The sequence below is a fragment of the Bubalus bubalis genome, chromosome 3 (genome assembly GCF_019923935.1).
Source record: "Bubalus bubalis isolate 160015118507 breed Murrah chromosome 3, NDDB_SH_1, whole genome shotgun sequence".
NCBI classification, from domain to species: Eukaryota; Metazoa; Chordata; class Mammalia; order Artiodactyla; family Bovidae; genus Bubalus; species Bubalus bubalis.
Genome location: NC_059159.1, coordinates 162,028,859 through 162,051,977, shown reverse-complemented (window position 1 = coordinate 162,051,977; position 23,119 = coordinate 162,028,859). Strand labels below are relative to the sequence as shown.

Genomic DNA, 23,119 nt, shown 5'->3' with positions numbered 1-23,119 from the left:
ACCTGTGGCGGATTCATTTTGATATTTGGCAAAACTAATACAGTTATGTAAAGTTTAAAAATAAAATAAAATTAAAAAAAAAAAGAAAGATATTAGAAAGAGAGAAAAAAAAAAAGAGTGAGACAAATTAGTAAAGTCATATTGTCAGTTCCCCAGTTTTCTTAGGGCATCTCTTTATACTACTTTGAAAGGCTTAAGACAGCTCCTACAGCTTCATGGAAAAGCCACGAAATGTACTGTCAATTAAGATTTGAGTTGTAAATGATACCTGAAGTTTAATTAGAGAGCTAAAGAAGAACAAGATTACAAGTTACTTTAACAAGTTTAAGCCAGTCAAAGATTAGTAGTAGCCCTTGGTCCCTAGCAGAAACAAACAAAAATTCTCTGGAGAAAAGAACCTTTATCTAGACCTCAAATTAACCTCTGACATTTTTTTTTTTCCTCAAAACAATGAACGGGTAGTCAAAGGTAACTAGGCACACAAGGAAACAAAACACAATGAAAGAAAGTCAGCAGTAAAACAGACAACAGAAGCAGACCTACAGAGGCATTCCATTCCACCCAAATAAAGTCAAATGTATCCATGACCTAAGTAAGCCTGTAGGATCTACAGTCCTTATACACACCCCTTATCTCTTTCCTCTAGCCACACTGACCTACTTGCTGTTCCTCTGACATACCAGGTGTACCTTTATCTCAGAGACTTTGCCTGGTTGTAATTCCCCTGTTATGTACATAGCCTCCTCCTTCAGCTCTTTGCTTAAATATCTTCATCTTAATAAGGCTTCTCTGACCAGTTTATTGAAAACAGAATCTTCGTTGTACTTTCTCACTTCCCTGCTTTATTTTTCTCCATGGCATTGGACAGTATTCACACAGAGTATAGATTCTACTGTCTGCTTATTTTATTGTTTGTTTTTTTCCCCATGTTAGTGTAAGAAACTTGAGGATAGGAAACTTTACTTGTTCTGGGTGAGCCTGTATGTACAAAGTCTAGAATAATGCCTGATGCCCAGGAGATGCTCAATATTTGTAGAATGAATAAATGAATGCTTTTATGTAAAGTGCTTAGAACAGGGCCTAGTCATAGCAATCACATACTATATATTAGCTACTATTACCAGTATTAGAAATGAAAACAAAATGTTGCACTAACAGACATGTATTCTAATTGTGGATTGCTTTTCATCAAATTAGGCTCCAGCAGTGAATTAATCCTTCAGCTGATGACTTTTGTGCAGGAAGGAATTATTACCACTTCCCTTTTACACAAAAGTGTAAAGAATAAATTTGTTTTTTTACTATTCCCTATGATATAAGGAAAGAAGTAAACTTATGGAGTTCAGTTTCTAGACAGTGACTTCTAGAATGAAAATATTGGAAGATTTTGAAAAATAGAGATGCAGGTGAGACCAATGACAGAGATCATGGTAACTCTACAAATATGTGCTCTGCCCTCAAATTCACCACCAGTGGGTCTCCCCCAGACAAGTCCCCATACAGATGGCACTCACAGAATTTCCATTTTCAATCCAGGTGATGGTAGGCACAGGGATGCCTGTGGCTGTACAGCGCAGGGTCACAAAGGAGCCAAAGGTGACATTGTGGGATTCAGGAGCCCGCAGGATTCTGGCAAAAACTGTTAGGAAAAGAAAAGTGGTGAGCGACTCTCCCACTGGGGATGGTCAAGCTGGGGTAGTCTTGAAGAAATGCAAATCAGATCATAGTCTCCTGTGAAGGATCCTCCACATTCCTTCTATCTTAAGGATAATAGCAAATGCTGTGCCCTGGCTTCTCAGCCATTTATGCTGTGACCCTATGCTTCTCACAACTCCAGGATACACCAAGCTTGTTCCCAACTTAGATGCTGCCCATGCCATCCCTCAGCCTAGAACATGCATCCCGTACATCTTGTAGTAGTTTTCTTGTATCATCTAAGTCTCCATTTAAGTGATACTTTCAGAGAAAGGCCCTCCTGGACTGCCCAATGTAAAGTCTAACCTTTCTCCCATTCACTTTTTCATCATCCTATTTCATTGTCTTTATAAACCTTACCATGATCTGAAGTTATTTATTTTTATCTATTGTCTATCTCCCTGAAGTAGATTGTGAGTCGTCAGCAACCAAAAACCTTGCCTGTTTTGTTCAGTATCTAGCAGAGTGCCTACCAAAGTAATAATATTTAGTTGAATTAATGCTTTATGTCTTCAACTATATCATGGTAGAACGACAGACAAAATCTGTTCAACTTTTACGAGAGTGAGATGAGCATGCAGGGTCAAAAAGAAGAGGAATATTTTAGACAAAGATGGACAGAATAATGAGTAATTTTATTCTTTTCTAAGGCTGAATGCCCACTTATTAGATAAGAGGAAGTTCTTTTGATGTGAAAAGAAATTTTACCTTTGATTAAAGAGTGGAAATGAAGTTCAGAATGTACAATAAATTGAAGGATACTTAGAATCACAGAATCACTAATCTTGAGAGAGACTTCAGAAATCAGCTAATTTCTGCTCTTATTAAATAGATGTAGAAATAAAATCCCAGTTAATTTGTTTCCCCAAAGTAATAAAACTAATGGGTGAGAAATCTGAACTCAAGTCTTCTGACTTCAAATCCAGTGTTCTCTAGATCCTTATGTAATCTTTTTAATTACTCATTGATTGCAAATTTAAGTTTTTTTTGCTCTGGCCTTTTGTTTTCGAGGACTTAAGTACAAAACATAATATTAGACGGTGAAATTCCCTTAGTTCTTCTAAAATTGTAAAAAATTTGTGGATTTTGGATTCTAAAGGAAGGTACAGAAGAGGCAGTATATACTAAACAGAAGATGTACAGGACAAAGAAAGATCAAATTCAACTGCATTAAAGGTTGGTCTGATTTTTTAATAGCTCTTTAAAAGGATTGCATAATTCAAAGAGATACAGGAGGACATAATTTGTTTGACAATTGGATGCTTTTTGCAGGTTCTAATTTCAGATTTGCCTGCTCAGATTAACTCGCTTTCCTATCTTTTGATGTGGAGGACTCTAAGAGATGAAATCTGAAAGAACATGCTAGAAATACAAACATTGAATCCAAAAAGCCAGGAGAGAGAGAAAGCAAGGAAGGTACCAACTTCAATGCAAAAGTGCCAACTTTGGCACCTTCCATGCAAAGGTGCCAACTTCAATTAAAAAATAAAAAAGAGTGGATTTAATGTTTAACCTTGTGCCCCAGGTGAAAACAAAATTGAACCTGATTTTAAGTACAGGATTCTAATTACCAATATACAAAAGAATAGAGGGTTGAGGAACATGTTAGACAACATTATGAGAGGACTTCCCTGGTGGTTCAGGGGTTAGGACTCAGTATTCCCAATACAGGGGGCACAGATTCCATCCCTGGTCGAGGAAGATCCTGCAAATCGCATGCCATGTAACACAGCCATAAATAAATAAAGTAAATAGAAAGAGTATTTAGTTCTCTTAAAAAAGCCATTATGAAGATACAATTCAATCATATCACAAATACAGACAGTTGAACAGGGCAAGATATTTTGTTTCCCCCCAAAACAAATAACACTGGAGAGGGAAAAAAAGAAAATGAAGGGACTATTATAGATTGAGAAAGATTTAAGAGGCATAGCCCCGAGTGTAATGTGTGGATTCTTGTTTGGATTCTTATTCAACAGATCAGATATAAAAAGACATTTTAGAGACAACCAGATAAAAATTGCACAATCCCGGTAGTAAATGGTCTTAAGAAACGAGTGCAAATGGGGAATGGATGGTAATGTGACTGTGTTAAAAGTCCTTAAAGTACATGGGCACTGATTGAATTTATGTCTGAGATTTACTTTAAAATAAACTGGCAGCCATAAAATGGTACTTGATTAGATAAAATGGTAGACTATTGATCACTGTTGCTGTTGGATAATGGTACTGTGAGAGTTTACTATATTACTGTGTCTACTTTTTTACAAGATTAAAAAAATTTTAGCATTAAAATTTTTTTAAAGCTGCAGTGGAGCCTACCCCACAGCTCCAGAGAAACATGTCAGGGGACACATACTTCTTCTGCCATTGAAATAGTGTAAGTTACTAGAAAACCTAAAACCTGAAGAAGGGTAGGGTTCTGAGGAGAAACACTGGACACAGATCTCAGTCCTGAGAGTTCAGAAGTAACCACAGCAGTTTTTCTTTTTTAACTGGAGGATAATTGCTTTACAGTGTTGTGGTGCTCTCTGCCACACATCAACACGAATCAGTTATAATTTTATGTGTATATATATCCCCTCCCTCCTGGGGCGTCCCAAGTGGCTCAGTGGTAAAGAATCCACTTGCCAATGCGGGAGCCACAGTGAATTCAATCCCTGAATCAGGAAGATCCCCTGGAGGAGGACATGGCAACCCACTCCAGTGTTCTTGCCTGGAAAATTCCATGGACAGAGGAGCTTCAGTTCAGTCGCTCAGCTGTGTCTGACTCTTTGCGACCCCGTGAATTGCAGCACGCCAGGCCTCCCTGTCCATCACCAACTCCCGGAGTTTACCCAAACTCATGTGCATCGAGTCTGTGATGCCATTCCAGCCATCTCATCCTCTGTCGTCCCCTTCTCCTCCTACCCCTAATCCCTCCCAGCATCAGGGTCTTTTCCAATGAGTCAACTCTTCGCATGAGGTGGCCAAAGTATTGGAGTTTCAGCCTCAGTATCAGTCCTTCCAAAGAACACCCAGGACTGATTTCCTTTAGGATGGACTGGGTGGATCTCCTTGCAGTCCAAGGGACTCTCGAGAGTCTTCTCCAACACCACAGTTCAAAAGCATCAATTCTTCGGCGCTCAGCTTTCTTCACAGTCCAATTCTCACATCCATATATGACCACTGGAAAAACCATAGCCTTGACTAGACAGACCTTTGTTGACAAAGTAATGTCTCTGCTTTTGAATATGCTGTCTAGGTTGGTCATAATTTTCCTTCCAAGGAGCAAGCATCTTTTAATTTCATGGCTGCAATCACCATCTTCAGTGATTTTGGAGCCCCCAGAAATAAAGTCTGATACTGTTTCCACTCTTTCCCCATCTATTTCCCATGAAGTGATGGGGCCAGATGCCATGATCTTCGTTTTCTGAATGTTGAGCTTTAAGCCGACTTTTTCACTCTCCACTTTCACTTTCATCAAGAGGCTTTTTAGTTCCTCTTCACTTTATGCCATAAGGGTGGTATCATCTGCATATCTGAGGTTATTGATATTTTTCCCGGCTATCTTGATTCCAGCTTGTGCTTCTTCCAGCCCAGCATTTCTCATGATGTACTCTGCATGTAAGTTAAATGAGCAGGGTGACAATATACAGCCTTGACGTACTCCTTTTCCTATTTGGAACCAGTCTGTTGATCCATGTCCAGTTCTAACTGTTGCTTCCTGACCTGCATATAGGTTTCTCAAGAGGCAGGTCAGAGGAGCTTGGCAGACTATAATCCATGGGGTCCCAAAGAGTCAGACAAGACTGAGTGACTGAGCACACACATGGTCCCCGCCCTCTTGAGTCTTCCTTGCCCACTGTACCACCCCTCTCAGTTGTCACAGGCCCGGGCTTCCTGTGTTATGCAGCAGCTTCCTGCTAGCCGTCTGTTTTACATGTGATCGCGTATATACGTCAGTGCTACTTTCTCAATCTGTCTTAGCCTCCCCTTCCCCTGCTGTATCCACTAGTCCATTCTCTGTATCTGAGTCTCCATTTCTTTTCTATAAATATGTTCATCAGTACTATTTTTCTAGATTCCGTATATATGACTTAATATATGATATTTATTTTTCTCTTTCTAACTTACTTCACTCTGTATAACAGTCTCGTTTCATCCACCTCACTACAACTGACTCAAATGTGTTTCTTTTTATGGCTGAGTAATACTCTATTGAGAGTGTGTGTGTGTGTGTGTGTGTGTGTGTGTATATATATATGTATATGTATATGTACAACTTCTTTATTCATCTGTTGATGGGCACCTAGCTTGCTTCCATGCCCTGGCTATTGTAAATAGTGCTGCAGTGAATGATGGCACCCCACTCCAGTACTCTTGCCTGGAAAATCCCATGGATGAAGGAGCCTGGTAGGCTGCAGTCCATGGGGTCACTAAGAGTCGGACCTGACTGAGCGACTTCACTTTCACTTTTCACTTTCATGCATTGGAGAAGGAAATGGCAACCCACTGCAGTGTCCTTGCCTGGAGAATCCCAGGGATGCGGGAGCCTTGTGGGCTGCCATCTATGGGGTCGCACAGAGTCGGACACGACTGAAGTGACTTAGCAGCAGCAGCAGCTGCAGTGAACACTAGGGTACTTATATTTTTTTGAATTGTGGTTTTCTCAGGGTATATGCCCCGTAACTACAACAGTTTTAGATCAGAGGTCTGTGGCAGATGATTACAAGTTAAAACAAAATGTAGGCTTGAATTTTTTTTTTTACAGGCAGTATTTACAACCTGAAAAATTCCATAGCAAGAAGAATAGCAGTCATCATGGTGATCAGTAGGGTCAGTTGCAAGAGTGAGTCACCTGTATACTCTCCCAGGGCCCCATGCTTAGAGGGCCCCATACTTGGTTTATTTTTCTTCTGCCTGTGTCTTTAAAAATTATAAATGATTTTTGAATGAGAAGCCCTGTATTGTTGTTTGCAACCAGTCCACAAATTATGGAGCCAGTTCTGAGAGCCTGGTAGTCAGGGCTAAAAATGCTTGCTTAAAATAGGGAGTGAAGGCTGCACTTGTGCTGGAATTCCAGAAAAACAAGGCTTTAAGGTGAAATGGGAAATTAAAAATTGCAAATATGCTTTATCGGTTTATAGGAAGTGTCAATCAAGACTAGGTGACAGAGGCTATACCCACCGCTGCTGCTGCTGCTGCAAAGTCGCCTCAGTCGTGTCCAACTCCGTGCGACCCCATAGACGGCAGCCCACCAGGCTCCCCCATCCCTGGAATTCTCCAGGCAAGAACACTGGAGTGGGTTGCCATTTCCTTCTCCAATGCATGATAGTGAAAAGTGAAAGTGAAGTTGCTCGGTGGTGTCCGACTCTTCGCGACCCCATGGACTGCAGCCCACCAGGCTCCTCCGTCCATGGGATTTTCCAGGCAAGAGTACTGGAGTGGGAAGTCTAAATATCTCAAGAGGACAAGCCAGCTGGGAGGCGGTGTACACTGCCTTCAGAGGGACAGAAGTAGTGCTCCATCTGACCACCTGGTCGAGATTTCTCCCAACTTGGTCCTAATTCACAGGTTGTGGCCCCCTGGTGACTAATACAGAGTGATGGGCATCTGAACGAGAGTCCACCCAGGGATTCTCTTCCTTTCTCCTGTTTTCACAAAGATAATGGAGACTTAGATGGCGCAAAATACTTGAGTCCACATTTATCATTTGGCTAAAATAACTCTTGTAGAGCTTAGGGCTATACTTGTGTGTCCAGAATTTTGTGAGTGTGAGACTCCTGTGATGATCATTTTATAGGTCCCGTTGTCTCTGAAAATCTGGAAAGAAAAAAGGTAGGATCCTTGAGAGATTAAGAGGAGGATTATTTCAATTCCATGAATGCTGGAAAAGTGTGGACAGCAGCTGCTAAAGATGACACTAGTCAGTGTACCCTTGAACCTGAGTAAGAAGCTTCTGGCTGAAGATGAGAAGCATAAGAAACTGCAAAAGTATGAAATTTAGATTTTTTTCTGCTTTAATTTTCAAAGGCAATCATTTTTATCTGGGACTTTAAGCTCTTCCTGGAAATTTAGTAATAAGGGAAAGTTTATTTATTTATTTATTTTGTAATTTATGGCTTTTGCTTTTGTTTTTGGCTGGCATTACATTATTTGGAATATCATTCAGGCTCATTGCAAAACCTCTGATGACCTATATTGCACAACACAGCTAAGAATTATGTGAGATGGTAAATGAAACAGTCCATTATCATTCTAGAGGTCAACATAGCCTTGGAGTTCATTTAATTAATGTGCTGCCCTGCCCTGTATCAGAAACTTCTGGTCCAGTGAGTCACAGGAGGGTCCAGAAAAGACCACTGCTGGGACTGCAAGTGGCTTCATGAATGTAGGGTTGTGCGGACAAGCTGTTGGTCTCCTTCTCCACGGAGACAGATATACCCTTGGTTGACCATTGTTGAGCCTTATGGGATAAGAGGAGGGGAAAAGGCCAGGAAGTAAAGGGAAGCTGGTCTCTCCTGTACTCCCATCTTCTTGCCAAAAGATAAAATAGAGTGAAAGTGAAGTTGCTCAGTCATGTCCAACTCTTTGAGACCCCATGGACTGTAGCCTACAAGGCTCCTCCATCCATGGGATTTTCCAGGCAAGAATACTGGAGTGGGTTGCCATTTCCTTCTCCAAGGCATCTTCCCAACCCTGGGTTTCAACCTGGGTCTCCCGCATTTCAGGGAGACGCTTTACCATCTGAGCTACCAAGGAAGCCCATGAAAGTCGTTCAGTCGTGTCCGACTCTTTGAGACCCCATGGACTATACAGTCCATGGAATTCTCCAGGCCAGAATACTGGAGTGGGTAGCTTTTCTCTTCTCCAGGGGATCTTCCCAACCCAGGGATCGAACCCAGGTCTCCCACATTGCACGTGGATTCTTTACCAGCTGAGCCACAAGGGAAGCCCAAGAATACTGGAGTGGGTAGCCTATCCCTTCTCCAGCGAATCTTCCTGACCCAGGGGTTGAACCAGGGTCTCCTGCATTGCAGGTGGATTTTTTACCAACTGAGGTATCAGGGAAGCCCATATAAAATAGAAACTTGCCTCTTTTTTCAGTATTGAAAGATAGCTTTCACCTTTTTTCCGAGTTTACCTCTCTCAAAGAAGACGTCAAACAGCTTTTGGGTTTTGACCCAACTGTCTTCTCATAATCTTTTCTTGACCCATCCCCCTCACACCACATCATAATTTGTTTTGTTTTGTTTTGTTACAGTTTTTTTTTTTTTAGTTTTTAAAAAATATTTATTTTTAATTGATTGATGATTGGTTTACAATATTGGTTTGATTTCTGTCATACATCAACATGAACTAACCATAGGTATACATATATCCCCTCCCTCTTGAATCTTCCTCCCACCTCCTGCCCATTTCCCATCCCTCTAGGTTATTACAGAGCCCCAGTTTGAGTTCCCTGAGACATATAACAAATTCCCCTTAGCATCTCTTTACATATGTTAATGTATATGCATCAATGCTGCTCTCTCCATTTATCTCACCCTCTCCCTCTTCTCCCCAACCCTTGTCCAAAAGTCTGTTCTCTATGTCTGCATCTCAATTGCATAATTTGTGTTTTGGCTGTCTCTTCTCATGGAATGTAAGCATCAGAAGGGTGGAGCTTGCTTTATTCATTAACACAAGCTGATTGATAGATAATTGATTGATTGATTCATTGATCAATCAATCCTGAACCCGGTGTGGTACATGGTGAGCACTCGATAGATATTTGTTGAATGAATGAATAAATGAGTGATTCCTCTGATTAGTGATATTGGGAAAAGGGACTTGTCTACATGATGAATATCTCAGTCCTCTTTGGGCCATCTTTCTTCCAGCTATCCAGTGAACAAGAGGGGTATGGGGTTAATGTCCCATAGGTAGTTCCCCAGGTCGGGTTTTTCCATCCTACAATTCCAGGTGAAATGCGGAGGCTGTGGGGAGGAATCGGAAGTTACATGAATCTAATTTTTGGATGAAAGGAGAGAAAGCTTTCTTTTTCAAACTAGCTTTATCAGCAATAAAGCTGATATTTTTATACCCATCAGTATTTGTTACCAGTTCCAAGCATAAAAGGTAATGGGACAGGGAAAGAAATTTCACCACATGTATCAAACATAAAAAACAAAAAGCCAGTTGCCATTAAAAATAAGTGTCAAACTGCTCCATGGATAACAATACACCTGTAATAATAAACTTAAACATAGTTCAATAATAAACTCCCATTGCTTCAGCAGTAGCCACAAACTGAAAATTCATTTTAAGTCATCCATTTTAAAAGTAATGTGATAGGTTTCATATCAAAAAAATGCCCCCTGAATATCCCTATTTCACCTTTTCTTTGCATGAAAGACAATATAAAAGTGCTTTGTTACATAAACAAGCTGTTTAGTAGAAAGGGCGTGGAATTACTTGGTCATCTGGAAAATGTTGATAATTGTTTTGATATGGATTTAAAAAAAAAATTATTCAACTCTTATTTCAATAGATAGTCTTATTGTCATTCTCCAGTTCACCATGAGCTCTTTCCCATTTGCTTTCCTGTGGGCAAGCACATTACTATTCATTTGCAACATGTAAAACAGACATGGGCAATCTATTTATCCTTGGGTTTTCTTTCATGGTGTCTAGTCCTGAGTTTTGGGCTTTACTTTCTCTGGGATAAGTTTACTTTAATAACTTCAGGTTGAGAATCCTGTATTCAAAATGGGACTTAAGCAGCCCGTGATTCCAAGTCCTTTATAACATAACCATATTGTATTCTCATTTCCTTTATCTCTCTGTCTCTTTTTTCTCCCTCCCTCTGTCTTGTCCTCCCTCCCTCTACCCTGCTCCCTCTTTCTTGTTCCATTTTTCAAAATACTTTCAGATATATAATAAATTTTGTCATTGGTTGTCATTTTAAGGGGTAATCTGAATTTGTAATAAGGAGATGGAACATTATTCACTCTGAAATTTCATTGGTGGTGTAATGGAAAGCCTAACAGGCAGGGGGCCCAAATTAAATCTTGAAATTAATAAGCAGTTTGACTTGAAATGAATTGCCTCTCTTTTCTTGGAAAGGGAGTAGGACCAGAAGAATATTTAAGTCCCTTGTAAATTGTATTTCTCAGCAATTACTTCAAAGGATGTAATGAGCTTGCATGGATTTGCACATTTTTTTTTCTCATTCTTTTCTTTCTTTCTTATTTTCTAGCCTCTCTTAAAGAGATCTTTTGTTACTTGATTCAAACCAGCACTGAGAAGAGTAAATTGAAAACAAACAAAAACTGAAACTAAAAATAAAAAAACCCTCAGAATCATACAGATGCAGGTGAAATGATTTTATCTAGATTTAGTTATAAGCAGCGTGATGTTTAAATAGGAAAACATCTCAGATACCTTATTTGAAATACTTAGATAAGGAGGGGCTGTTTCAAAGAATACCAGCCTAGGGTTTATTCCTAAAGCCAAACTGTATTACATGAGCACTTGTGAATTTCATCCAAAATATACAAAAGTTAGAACAGTTTGATTGATTTGGTTTGGTTTGGAGCAGTTGTGTAATACTTGTCCACTTGAAGTAATAACAATAAAAATCTAAGCTGGCACCTTGACATTTTTACAAGTCTCCAAAGATTGTAACACCCTCACCTCCTGTCCCCCCACCCCCAAGGCTTTTGGTCAGAGGAACTTTCTGTTCTAGTCTGTGTGACATTTATATTCTCATGCTGATTTATGTCATTTCATTTTGTTTGCATTTTCAGAGTCTAGGATATAGAGTTTATTTCTGTTCATTCAAGCTTTTCTTAATACACGTAAATCCTCAATAACTATATTATATATAAAGCAGCCCATCTAATAACACTGTTAAATGCTGAATTAATATTCCCTATACATTGTTTGTTATTTCCTTATAAAATCATGGCACTCAGAGTTGTTTGTAAGGTCAGAGAACTAAACAGTTGAATAGAACCATACGTTTATAAAAGAAGCAGGGCAGAAAGAAAAAAAAATACCTTTAGTATCTTGCTCAGGTTCACTCTCTTCTATTAATAGGAACAAGACAAACAAACACACAAACAAAAACAACACATTATGAAAAGGAAAATCTTTGAGCACAGGAATGTTACTGTACAAGATGAATTAGGACCTGCTTGTTTCTTATTTCAATAAGAAACAAATGCAATCAAGGGAAACCACTGACCTTTTAAAAGCAAACTATCAAATGACATGAACTTTCAAACTATTGCTTTTAGGCAGGCAGTACCACACAGAAAATGAACTACAGCATACCCAGCAACATAGCGCATTCATGCATTTTCATTTCATCGTTGACAATTACCCTTTCTTTCAAGGCAACAAACTGCCTACTATTCTGATAATACTGGTAGTGATTGTGTTTCTCCTTGTTAGTGTGGCTTCTCCTCTTATGAGGCCCTCATGTGAAGGCAGTGATGTTGAATCTGGGATCTCAGCTATCATTTCTATGGCAATAGACTCCTGTTGTGGTAAACAGAGGATTAGGGGGTTTCTGCAGAACAGAGCCTACAACCAAGAGAGATTCTCTCCTCTGTATTGACTCCCAGAGGCTGCCCAGAGAGCAGAGAGGAGCTCATCATTATCTTTCAGGGAAAAAGAACAGAAAAGCAAGCTACAAAGAAAACTATAAAAATGTATAAATTGGGTATATGGAATTGAGAATTTTTCCATTTTTAAAAATCCTAGAAAAGAGACAACCACTAAATTAATTGTTCCAAAATGTTTAATACAACCAAATCAGAGATAGATCCCACATGAAGTTTTATCTTTCTATCATAAAGATGTATTTTGTGTCAATTTAGACCTTTTTTTTTTAATTGATGTATAGTTAGAATAGACCTTTCTTTGATTTAGTGATAAGCCGGGTGCAATATTTGTTTATAGTATAAAATAATGATGCTCTTGTTAATCTACTTTTAGAAATAAGAATACAGTGGTATGGTTCCTTACAGATTATGGGTATTTTCACACACATTGTACATTATCTCATTTAACTCTAGCCGTTTCCCTGTGATGATACATATCTGATATTATTCAGCCCATTTTTCAGACAAGAAATCTGAAACTCACCGATTTACTGCAGATGCAGAGCCAGAAATGCCTCTCCAGCTTTCAGACACAAAGTTTTCTGTTCTACCTAGCATCACAGTGAGAAAGCCTCATTTTTATATTTAATGCCCAATACTCTTAAATTTAGGTGAACTTATAACTTTCCAGTTAGAGTTTACTCTATCTGTCGAGTCCATGACACATTCTTATTTTATTTTATTTTTTTAATATCAAGGTCATATTGGATAAAAATGAGATTTTTCCATACTAAAAACTGGTCCATCTGGACACTAGAAAATTGCAGAGAGTCCCTGCTTGGAACAAAGACCTTAATCAGAGGAAATAAGTGAAGGTCCATAGTTGGACCAGATTGGGCCTGAAAAATTATACCTGAATGTCTTTGGGCTGAGCATGTCTTTCTAGTTCCTTAGCACAATTGTGCTTATTTCTAAGCTTGCGGGGGGTGGGGGTGGGGGGGAAACAACTGTTTTTTTGGAACCAGCAAAATAACTATGGGTGCCTGAGATGGGCAGGGGACTTAGATGGGAACGTTAAGTATCTGTGTTATTTGACTGCTATACCTCCAAAATTTTGCTCCACTAAAGTTGAAGGGCCTCAGTAGTTTTGAGAACCTTATTTGCTCATCTCTTACACTACTCTTTTTAGGGTAAAGTGCAGTGCAGGTAAACCCTCAGCCTCCTTGTAATTTTACACCAATGGTCTTTTACTGGACTGGACTATATTTTGAAGTAGACTCTGAGGTAAATGCTGATTTTTCCTTTGCTGCTTTTCACTTTATTGTTGTTATTGTTATTATTACTCATTTTGCTTGATTTGTTTGGAATTGGAAGCAGTCTGAAACAAATGCACCCATTTCCTCCACTGCAGATGTATAGAACCAATTCAGGGGATCAAAGAAGCTCTAAGATTTGTCATTTTCCTAAAAGGAAGTCTGGAAGTCCCACCAGAAATTAAACTTTGATATATCGACTCTCAAAATTTCTTTTTACACACAAATTCAAATATGTATCTCATGTGTTGTTGTTCTGGTCATGTCCGACTCTTTTGTGACCCCGTGGACTGTAGCCTGCCAGGCTCCTCTGTCCATGGGATTTCCGAGGCAAGAATATTGGAGTGAGTTGCCATTTCTTTCTCCAGGGGTTCTTCCCAACCCAGTGATTGAATCTGCATCCCCTGCACTGCGGGCAGATTCTTTATGTATATAAATATATACATATTTATATACACTATGTATTAATATATACACATATGTACACACATTCACACACATGCATAAACAGTTGAGGTTACTTTAAATTAGAGAAATTGCACACTATTCAAGTTTGCATACACTCACCCAGTGTATGAGATTATTTGTTATTTTGAGGTCAAACTGTAGTCCTGGTTTTACTGTGTATCCTGCTTGCCTACCCTACCGCCACCCCTCTTGACTTGTGAACCGACTGTTTTACCCCTTACCAATTTTACATATATTCTGTTTCATGGTCTTTATTTCTACTTAATTGATAAATTCTCTTTTAATCACTTTATGTATAACGCATCGGTCTTGTCTTCCAACGTGATTTGTAGTCTTCTTGGGGTGGAGGAGGGAGCAACAGAGCATACTTTACTTTTGTTGTGTCATTTTTTTCCCCTAAAGTCCAGCACAGCCTCTTGTAGAAATAATTGGAAAAAAGTGTTGGATAGTGATTCATTTTCCTTCTCTACTTTCTTGGGATTGTTCAGTAGAACATTTAGAATGGAGAGTCTGAGATTTCTCATATTGGAATAGTCTGAGATATAATCAACATCCAAGTTACACAGTATATCCATCATTTTCTTGAATAGTTTGATTTATGGAGAACTTAGTTTCATTGTATCAACCCATTTTAAACAGCTGTGTTTAAAAAACAGGTACATATATATATCCTGAATCAAACCAAAATCAGTCTCCTTATAATTACTACCCACAAGACCCAGTTCCTACTTCTACCTACTGGACAGAAATGAAAATAAAATCCATCAAATGTTTTCATTTTCCCAACATGCTAGCCCCAGTTTACCATCCTGACTTCTCACTTTTTTCTCACTTCTCACTTAGCTTTCCTTCTTTTCTTCAGTTATCCTCTTATCTGTGGTACCTGAAACTAAAACTAACACACCTAGAGTCTCACAAATTTGTGAGTAGTAAGACTCTTCTAAATACTCTACCTCTATGAATATAAATTTGCACAAGTTTTTATTTGCATTTCATATAATGATGCAGATAGGTCATTGATTCCACTAAAAGTCATGAATATCCAATACTCACTTTTATGTTGCTCTTATTAAAGTCTATCTCCTCAGTTTTGAATGTATATCTGTGTGAATATGACTTGATTCTAAAGAGGTAAATTAAGTTTTTCCTACTCAGTTTACTGTATTAGTTGATGGAGAGGAAAGCTGGCAGGGAGGACGGGCGGGTGGGGAATGTATTGTTATATGGGAGGAGGGAAAGCCATCAAAGTTCTCTAGTGGAGATAAAAGGAATATATTTAGTAAATTAATACAGGTCATGTAGATCTTACAGAAAGAAAGATGTGAAACCAGAAGAGAAAACAGGCACACGTGTGAGATGATTTCCATCCTTCTAACTGGAAGAATGAGGAAAGTCAAGAAATAACAGGAATTTGGCCACCTAGACTTGAAGTCTCAATGGAGGCTGAAATAGTACATTATTTGCTTTTTGTAGCATGACATTTATAATTTTCTTCTTGGGCAATATCCTAAGAAAATCTCTGACCATCTGGTACTGTAAGAATACCGTTCTAGGACTTTTTCTAAAAACATAATCAGAAATTGGGAACTCAAAATAATATTTCCTTTCAGTTGTGTACTGTACCCCTTATAGGAAACCAGGCAGGCGGCTCTGAGTTTGGGTCCTCACTCTACTGCTTACTAGCTGTTTGATCTGTGCTACTCTGGACTTCAGTGTCTTCCTGCAGAAAATGCAGAACCTGTCAACCCCCAACTTGTAGGATTATGGAGAAGAGTAAGTAAAATGATCTGTACAAAGAAGTTAATATAGCAACTGACACATAGCTAGAAAGTACTGAAGGCTGACTTTGAAGCCATCTCCTCTTGCTCTTCCTCCCTCCCTTCTTCCCTCCCTCCTTCCCTTCCTTCCTTCCTGTTTCTGTCTCTGTGGTGTCTTCCTGACTGAGGACAGCTGTTCTTCCAACTGACTTCAAAGGTAGAAGGCTATTTTATCTTATTTTAAATTTCAGTCTTCCTTCGCAGGCAGCATCCCATATATTGTAGGTGTCAAAAGCATGAGCTTAAATCCTTTCCTCAATTATCTGAGAAGAATCACTCTCAGAAAGAGAAATTCATTCTTCAGATCCCATTTTAAAACATAGATGCTAATCAATATCAGACTATTTGAATCTATGCTTAAATAGGTTAGATGTCTCATCTAGCATTGTATTTTCAGAATTACGGAGTCAGAGATGCCTGTTAGTAGACAACTACCACAGAGAACAAGAAAGATCATTTTAACTTTTAATTTTTTTACTTAAAGAAAAGTGGCTCAAGGGTGGTTGAAAAGTAATCATAGTGAGACTCTGGGGTACTTTGTTTCTGAACAGATTCTTCTTTTGTCTTCCAATCATTAAAAGAAAGCTTGACAACAGTAATAATGAACCTAAGTAAATACCTGATTTTCCTTCCTGACTTCTTGATGGCTACAGCAAAGGAACTTGATCCTGGTGTGCTGCCACTGTTTACATTTCTGTCCCCTTTGAAGCTGAGCAATGCATAAAGAGGTTTATCCACTGTGGCTCCATCTCTGGAGGAATTGGAGCACAAGCTCCTTTAAAAAAACATCCACAGTACCCTCGCAAACAGTGACTCCCACCTCATAATCAGGCTGGCCTGCCTCTGTGACATTCCTATTCTCTAAAGTGGCTTGGGTTGGGAACATTTCTGTGGCCTTTGAGATAATAACATTTTCTTAGCTTGTAAATATGGATGGTGAATAATGACTGTGAGTAAGACGTGTTTACCAAGGAAATCAGGCAAGAGCCACACGAAGTCAACTTGTTTTGATTTCAGTCCTAGATGTAACGAGAGCAGCTATTAAGAATATTTTTGTTAAAATGGTCCTGAAAAATATATTACAAGTTTAACTGTAAGTGAAGAAAAAAGTTGAATTTCGGCTCCGATTCTCTTTTTTCATTCTTAAAATATTTTCTGGTTTTAATGGGAGGAGATGCTAAACTGCTTAATGATGAGGACAGAAGCCTTTTTTAGTTTACCCTTTCCAAACGTTTTTATGTGGGAATAAATTTAGATTTACAGAAGAGTTGTCAAGGAAGTGAAAGAAAGTCTGCAGGTACTCTTCACGCAGTTTCCTCAACTGTTAACATCTCACATAGTGTGTGCATACTCAGTCGTGTCTGACTCTTCGCGACCCCATAGACTGTAGCCAACCAGGCTCTTCTGTCCATGAAATTTTCCAGGCTAGAATTCTGGAGTGGAGTGCCATTTCCTACTCTAGAAGATCTTCCCAAACCCAGGGAGTGAACCCAAATCTCTTGCATCTCCTGCATTGGCAGGCAGGTTCTTTGCCACTGGCACCACCTGGGAAGCCCCATTAACACCTTACATAACCACAGAATGTATCAAAATCTTAGCTTACTTTTAAATAACATGGTGACCTAATCTTATGAAAAGGAAGATACCTGAGCTCTGACAGCAGGCAAAGAAGCTGAAGTTTAATAAGAACCAGAATTTTCAAAACGTTTATTTATTTATTAGCTAGCCAGAAATTTTAAATGGGAAAAGAAACAGTAGTTATAACTTTAATCTTAAGTGACACCATAATATCCTGGTTGTCTCAAGTGGCTCGGTTTGGGAACATTTTGGTAGGCTTTGAAATGGAATTCTGGATACCCCAATAGGACCATAGAACCTCCAAACTGTAGGTTCCCACACCAATGAGATGGTAGATATAGACTCATTTTAAAATTATGTCCAACAAAAGATGACACAGAATATCAACTCAAATAGCTTGTGAGTCAAACTGTAGCTTGTTCTGGTTTTCATAGCACCTCTGGTAGGTACTAACCAAACTCTCTAGACCATCTTCGACTTCCTAGTTAGGAGTCGGTGTCAGCCTGTGCTTGCATGATAAATCTGCATTTTTCCCTCTCTCACTAATGCGTGGTCTGTAGCGTGAGCTGCTGTTCATCAATCAAAGCCCTGTTGGACCTCATCTCTCAAAGCTTTCCCTCACCTCTCACTCTCTCCACTGTCCTACGTGTATATCTTGCCCAAACTTCTATTTTTGCAAATATATTGAACTCTAATTATTGTAATTCTTTGCTTGCATGCCTGTCTTTCTCACTAAATTTGGACACTTTTCAAGAAATGAACCATGTCTTATTTATCTCTGTATCCTTGGGCTGTGTGTTTAGTCGCTCAGTTGTGTCTAACTCTTTGTGACCCCATGGACTGCAGCCTGCCAGGCTACTCTGTCCATGAGGATTCTCCAGACAAGAATACTGGAGTGGGTTTCTGTGCCATCCTCCACCAGAGGATCTTCCCAACCCAGGATCGAACCGAGGTCTCCTGCTTTACAGGCAGATTCTTTACAAGCTGAGCTACCAGGGAAGCCCAAGAATACTGGAGTGGGTAGCCTATCCTTTCTCCAGGGTATCTTGCCAATCCAGGAATCGAACTGGGGTCTCCTGCATTGCAGGCAGATTCTTTACCAGCTGAGCTACCAGGGAAGCCCCTGTATCCTTGGATTTCCCTCTTTTCGTGGAATATAGTAAGCGCTCAACAAATGAATAAATTTGAAGCTGTCCTAATATTTGTCATGCAAATTCTGAATAAGCTTACTTTCTCCTTGAATTGTTAAGCTTTCATCTGGAATAAAGACATTCCAGGTATAAATTCTTAAACCAATGTTTCTTGAAGTGTGGTTCATAGACTACCTATGTGAGGATCATCTGGGAGGTTGTTAAAAGGCCTTAACAGAGACCCATCAGGTCTGAGTCTCTGGGGAATGCAACCTAGAGCTGTGTCTTTTAAGAAAATCTGTGGTTGCTTCTCATGTGCACTGATGCTTGAAAACCACTACCTTCAAGCGTTCCATCAGTCCATCAACTTAGTTATTTCCATCTCTTTCCATAGAGGGTTTTGAAGTGAGTGTAATCAATGATGTGATAGTAAATTAAATAACAACACGTTCATCTCAAGAAAAGGAGACCTCTTGCTGGTTTAGTGGAACAAATATTATGACCAAGCTTCAAATTGGATTCTGAAAAACATGCAAGGTAGGGCAAAAAATAAAGTATACAGTTCTCACTACAGGAAGGAGAGCAAAAGGCCAGTTTCTCAAGAGAGACCATTTATTTTCTCCCCAGGCAGAAAAAAAAATTTAAAGCAGTTTCTTACTTAAGATGTTTTTCAGAACAGTGAGTGATCGAATGATCAATATTTTCAAGAAGGTTTTTGGCAAACAGCGATTTCTGTAGTGAGCAAAATATGATGTAAGCTTGGGATATTGCACTAAGCCTGCCTTGACTTTCATGTTGTTACACTGTTTGGGTAGGGGACATGCTGATTCTATATAGCCTCTTTCCAGTTTGCTGGTAAAGGCATATCTTCATATAGCACCTTAGATAAGCATCATTATGTCACTTGTCACAATAGGGCTAAACCAAAGTTATTAATCTCTAACAAGTATCAAGAATGCAGGGACAAAGCATTGCTGATTGAGAGTAGATTTACATTCTTTGGAAGCAAGAGAAGCAGTTGGTAATGTTGACATTCTATTTCTGAAACTTGAGAAGACTAACCAGCAATATTCTCTGGATAGAAGTCGTCCAGCTTCATAACAATGTAAACAACAGACAACAATACCAATAGCAGTATTTATCAAAGAGCTGGTAGACACATACAGTATTTACATGGTATCCCAGCTCCTTTTGAGAACCCTATGCTCCAAGTCATATTGCACCCATTTCACAAAGAGGAAATAGACTCAAAGAGGTGACATAAATTACCCAACCTCACATAACTAGTAAGTGGCAGAGTCAGAATTAACACTCTGGTCTATCTGATGCTAAAGCATGTCAGTGCTGCAGAATTCTCATCTGTGTAACATAAACATAGAGAAAGAAAAGACTCAAGAATGGGGTTATGAAAGATGTCCTGGTTTAGGGGGTAAGCCATCCTTGTTCTTGGCTAACTTGGGCAAAGTAATCATTTTTCTGGTCTCAAGTTTCATTAACTGAAAATTAGGGGATTGAGCTGTAACTTCTAGGGCCCCTTTCAGGTTTTACCGTGTTTGGTTACTCTTCTAATAAAACCAAAGTTAATAAAACATCAACTCTATTTTAAATAAAAATTTAGTTTTTGCCACTGAACTTGATTGCTTCTACCTCAAAGATGAAGACGGCATGTGAAATAAAGAGCTGTAAATGTCTTCCCAAGTGCTTAAGTCATTGCTTTTGTTGTACTAAAGTTTCATTAGTCCTAGAACTACATTGATGACCATTATGTGAGTGATCACTCTGTGCCAAGCACTCTTGTAAGAGCTTTAAATGTAGTATTTGGGTTAATCCTTTTGCAACTTATGGGGTAGGACATAGTGTTTACCTTATTTTATGGGTAGGGTACCTGAGGTACTATGAAAGGAAGTAACCTACCTGAAGTTACACAAGTGGTAAATGCTGGAGCCAGGATATGAACTTTAGCACCTGCTCTAGACTCTGGAGTCCAGACAGTTTTCTACAATCTAGAGCCCATGTTATTAGCCAGTATACTAAGTTCCTTAACTTTTCAATTTCATTTCAAACAATATACTGTCAACATTATATCAATTCTATTATCTTAAACAGCTGAAGATAAATCTTTGAAGCACATTTTTTCTTCAGAGCAATTGAAGAGACTCTAACTGTTCTTGACCTGGAAGAAACACAAGCTGGAATCAAGATTGCCGGGAGACATATCAACAACCTCAGATATGCAGATGGCACCACCCTTATGGCAGAAAGTGAAGAGGAACTAAAAAGCCTCTTGATGAAAGTGAAAGTGGAGAGTGAAAAAGTTGGCTTAAAGCTCAACATTCAGAACTCGAAGATCATGGCATCTGGTCCCATCACTTCATGGGAAATCGATGGGGAAACAGTGGAAACAGTGTCAGACTTTATTTTTTTGGGCTCCAGAATCACTGCAGATGGTGACTGCAGCCATGAAATTAAAAGACGCTTACTCCTTGGAAGCAAAGTTATGACCAACCTAGATAGCATATTGAAAAGCAGAGACATTACTTTGCCAACAAAGGTCCGTCTAGTCAAGGCTATGGTTTTTCCTGTGGTCATGTGTGGATATGAGAGTTGGACTATGAAGAAGGCTGAGTGCCGAAGAATTGATGCTTTTGAAGTGTGGTATTGGAGAAGACTCTTGAGAGTCCCTTGGACTGCAAGGAGATCCAACCAGTCCATTCTGAAGGAGATCAGCCCTGGGATTTCTTTGGAAGGAATGATGCTGAAGCTGAAACTCCAGTACTTTGGCCACCTCATGTGAAGAGTTGACTCACTGGAAAAGACTCTGATGCTGGGAGGGATTGGGGGCAGGAGGAGAAGGGGACGACAGAGGATGAGATGGCTGGATGGCATCACTGACTCAATGGACGTGAGTCTGAGTGAACTCTGAGAGTTGGTGATGGACAGGGAGGCCTGGCGTGCTGCAATTCATGGGGTCGCAAAGAGTAGGACATGACTGAGCGACTGAACTGAACTGACTGATTATATGTTTAGTGCATAATCATACAACTTTTTTATCCTTAGAGAACATTACTGACAACTCTTCAAATAAAGGACCACGTTACCATTGTTTTCTTGAAAGCACTACAGAACTTTTCAGATGAGAATGCAGCATAATCTCCCCTAAAGTGGAAATCAATGGGTCAAACCCTTTTCTAGAGCATGCACCCTATTAATCATGCAGATTTAATTTTCCCTATGATAGCCCCCAGGAATATCAAAGGTTTATGCCTCTTTTCTTTGGTTTTTAAATACACAGTGTAATCACGACAGCAAATCAAACCCGTTAGTGGCATCAAACAGATAGAACCGATGCCAGGAGCAGGGTCACTGCAAATTCTATTAAAACTGCAATCGCTGAGAGCACAGCACACACTGGGGGTTTAAATACCTCTCTCTGTGGCATTTGTCATATTAAGAGCTGCAGTATAAACAAAGGAAAAAGGCAATCAGATGTGTGTAAACATTACATGTTCACTTCCACTTTTCTAGATGCAGTAAGAAAATCTGATCTCTGGCAAAGAAAATGGACAGAAGTCTAACATTTCTGAAAACAGTCCTGATCTTTTAGATCTCTTGACATTTGCCTCGGGGTCATCCTATATAGATATGTATTTGTTTGGTCTTTTAGAATTCTACTTATTTTATATACTATGTATATCTGTAAAAAATCAACAACAGAAGCTTCCCACAGAGCAAGTTATTCCTAAGGATATACGGTGAAGCTTTTCAGACTGCAGAGAAAGGGACAGACAGCAGCAATAAGGCACCCTGACCAGTGTTGGGAACTCTTGCTTGGGAGCCAATTAAATTTGCCAGGTGGCTCACCTTTCCTTCTTACTCCCCAAAATGCCTCTCCCAGGTGTGGAGACATGGGTCTATTTTTGAGGCCTCCTGCAAACAAGGAGTTGTTTAAACATTAGAGGAGCCTACAATAACCCTCGACCCAGACGGGTTCTGTTCTCTTCTAGATCTGCTTCTACGGCTCTCATCTGCAGCTTTGTACTGGTGCCAAGTACCCTCTTCCCACTGGTGGTCACTGACTGAGAACCCTTGGTTTTAGCCTCTCTTCTGCCCAATCTTTTCCTTAATGGCTTAAAGCTCCAAGGGAAAACGAGGTAGTAATAGAAAATGCCATTGCCAGGGAGCCCAATCCATTCCAATATCCATCTATTTTAACTGGGATCTCAAGTCTTCTACACTTATCCAGTTTCTACACACAAAGCTTGATTTGTCTGAATGTTACATTCACAGAATGCATAAGATCAGTGCTCATCTCCAAATACGTAAATCATTTCATAATAATTAAATTGAAAGATATAAGGGAAGTCTAAGGGAAATATGTAAGAATGTGAGGAAAATATAAGAAAATTAGCTATTTGTAATTTTTTAAATAGATCTTTCCTAATGATTAAAAAAAATCTCAAAACAATAATCATTCTGTCTATAAAAAGACTAATATTATCATCTTAAACAAATTTAATTTCTGTGATGCTTATGAAACATATGTT

The 23,119-nt window shown here is 39.2% G+C and overlaps 1 protein-coding gene across 6 annotated transcripts in view; it reads right to left on the bottom strand.

Moving 5' to 3' along the window:
• The window catches only part of MUSK (muscle associated receptor tyrosine kinase), a 99,229-nt gene that overhangs the window by 42,508 nt on the left and 33,602 nt on the right, over nt 1-23,119 (bottom strand). For 2 of the 6 annotated variants that reach the window (XM_044940426.2, XM_044940427.2), the window contains exons 6-8: nt 22,000-22,029; nt 11,721-11,750; nt 1,515-1,639 (exon numbers count right to left, since the gene is read on the bottom strand). In XM_044940426.2, coding sequence (XP_044796361.2) covers nt 1,515-1,639; nt 11,721-11,750; nt 22,000-22,029 — 185 coding nt within the window. The remainder of the gene's footprint in view (nt 1-1,514; nt 1,640-11,720; nt 11,751-21,999; nt 22,030-23,119) is intronic. The other 4 variants (XM_044940428.2, XM_006048670.4, XM_044940429.2 and 1 more) reach the window with 2 other exon arrangements.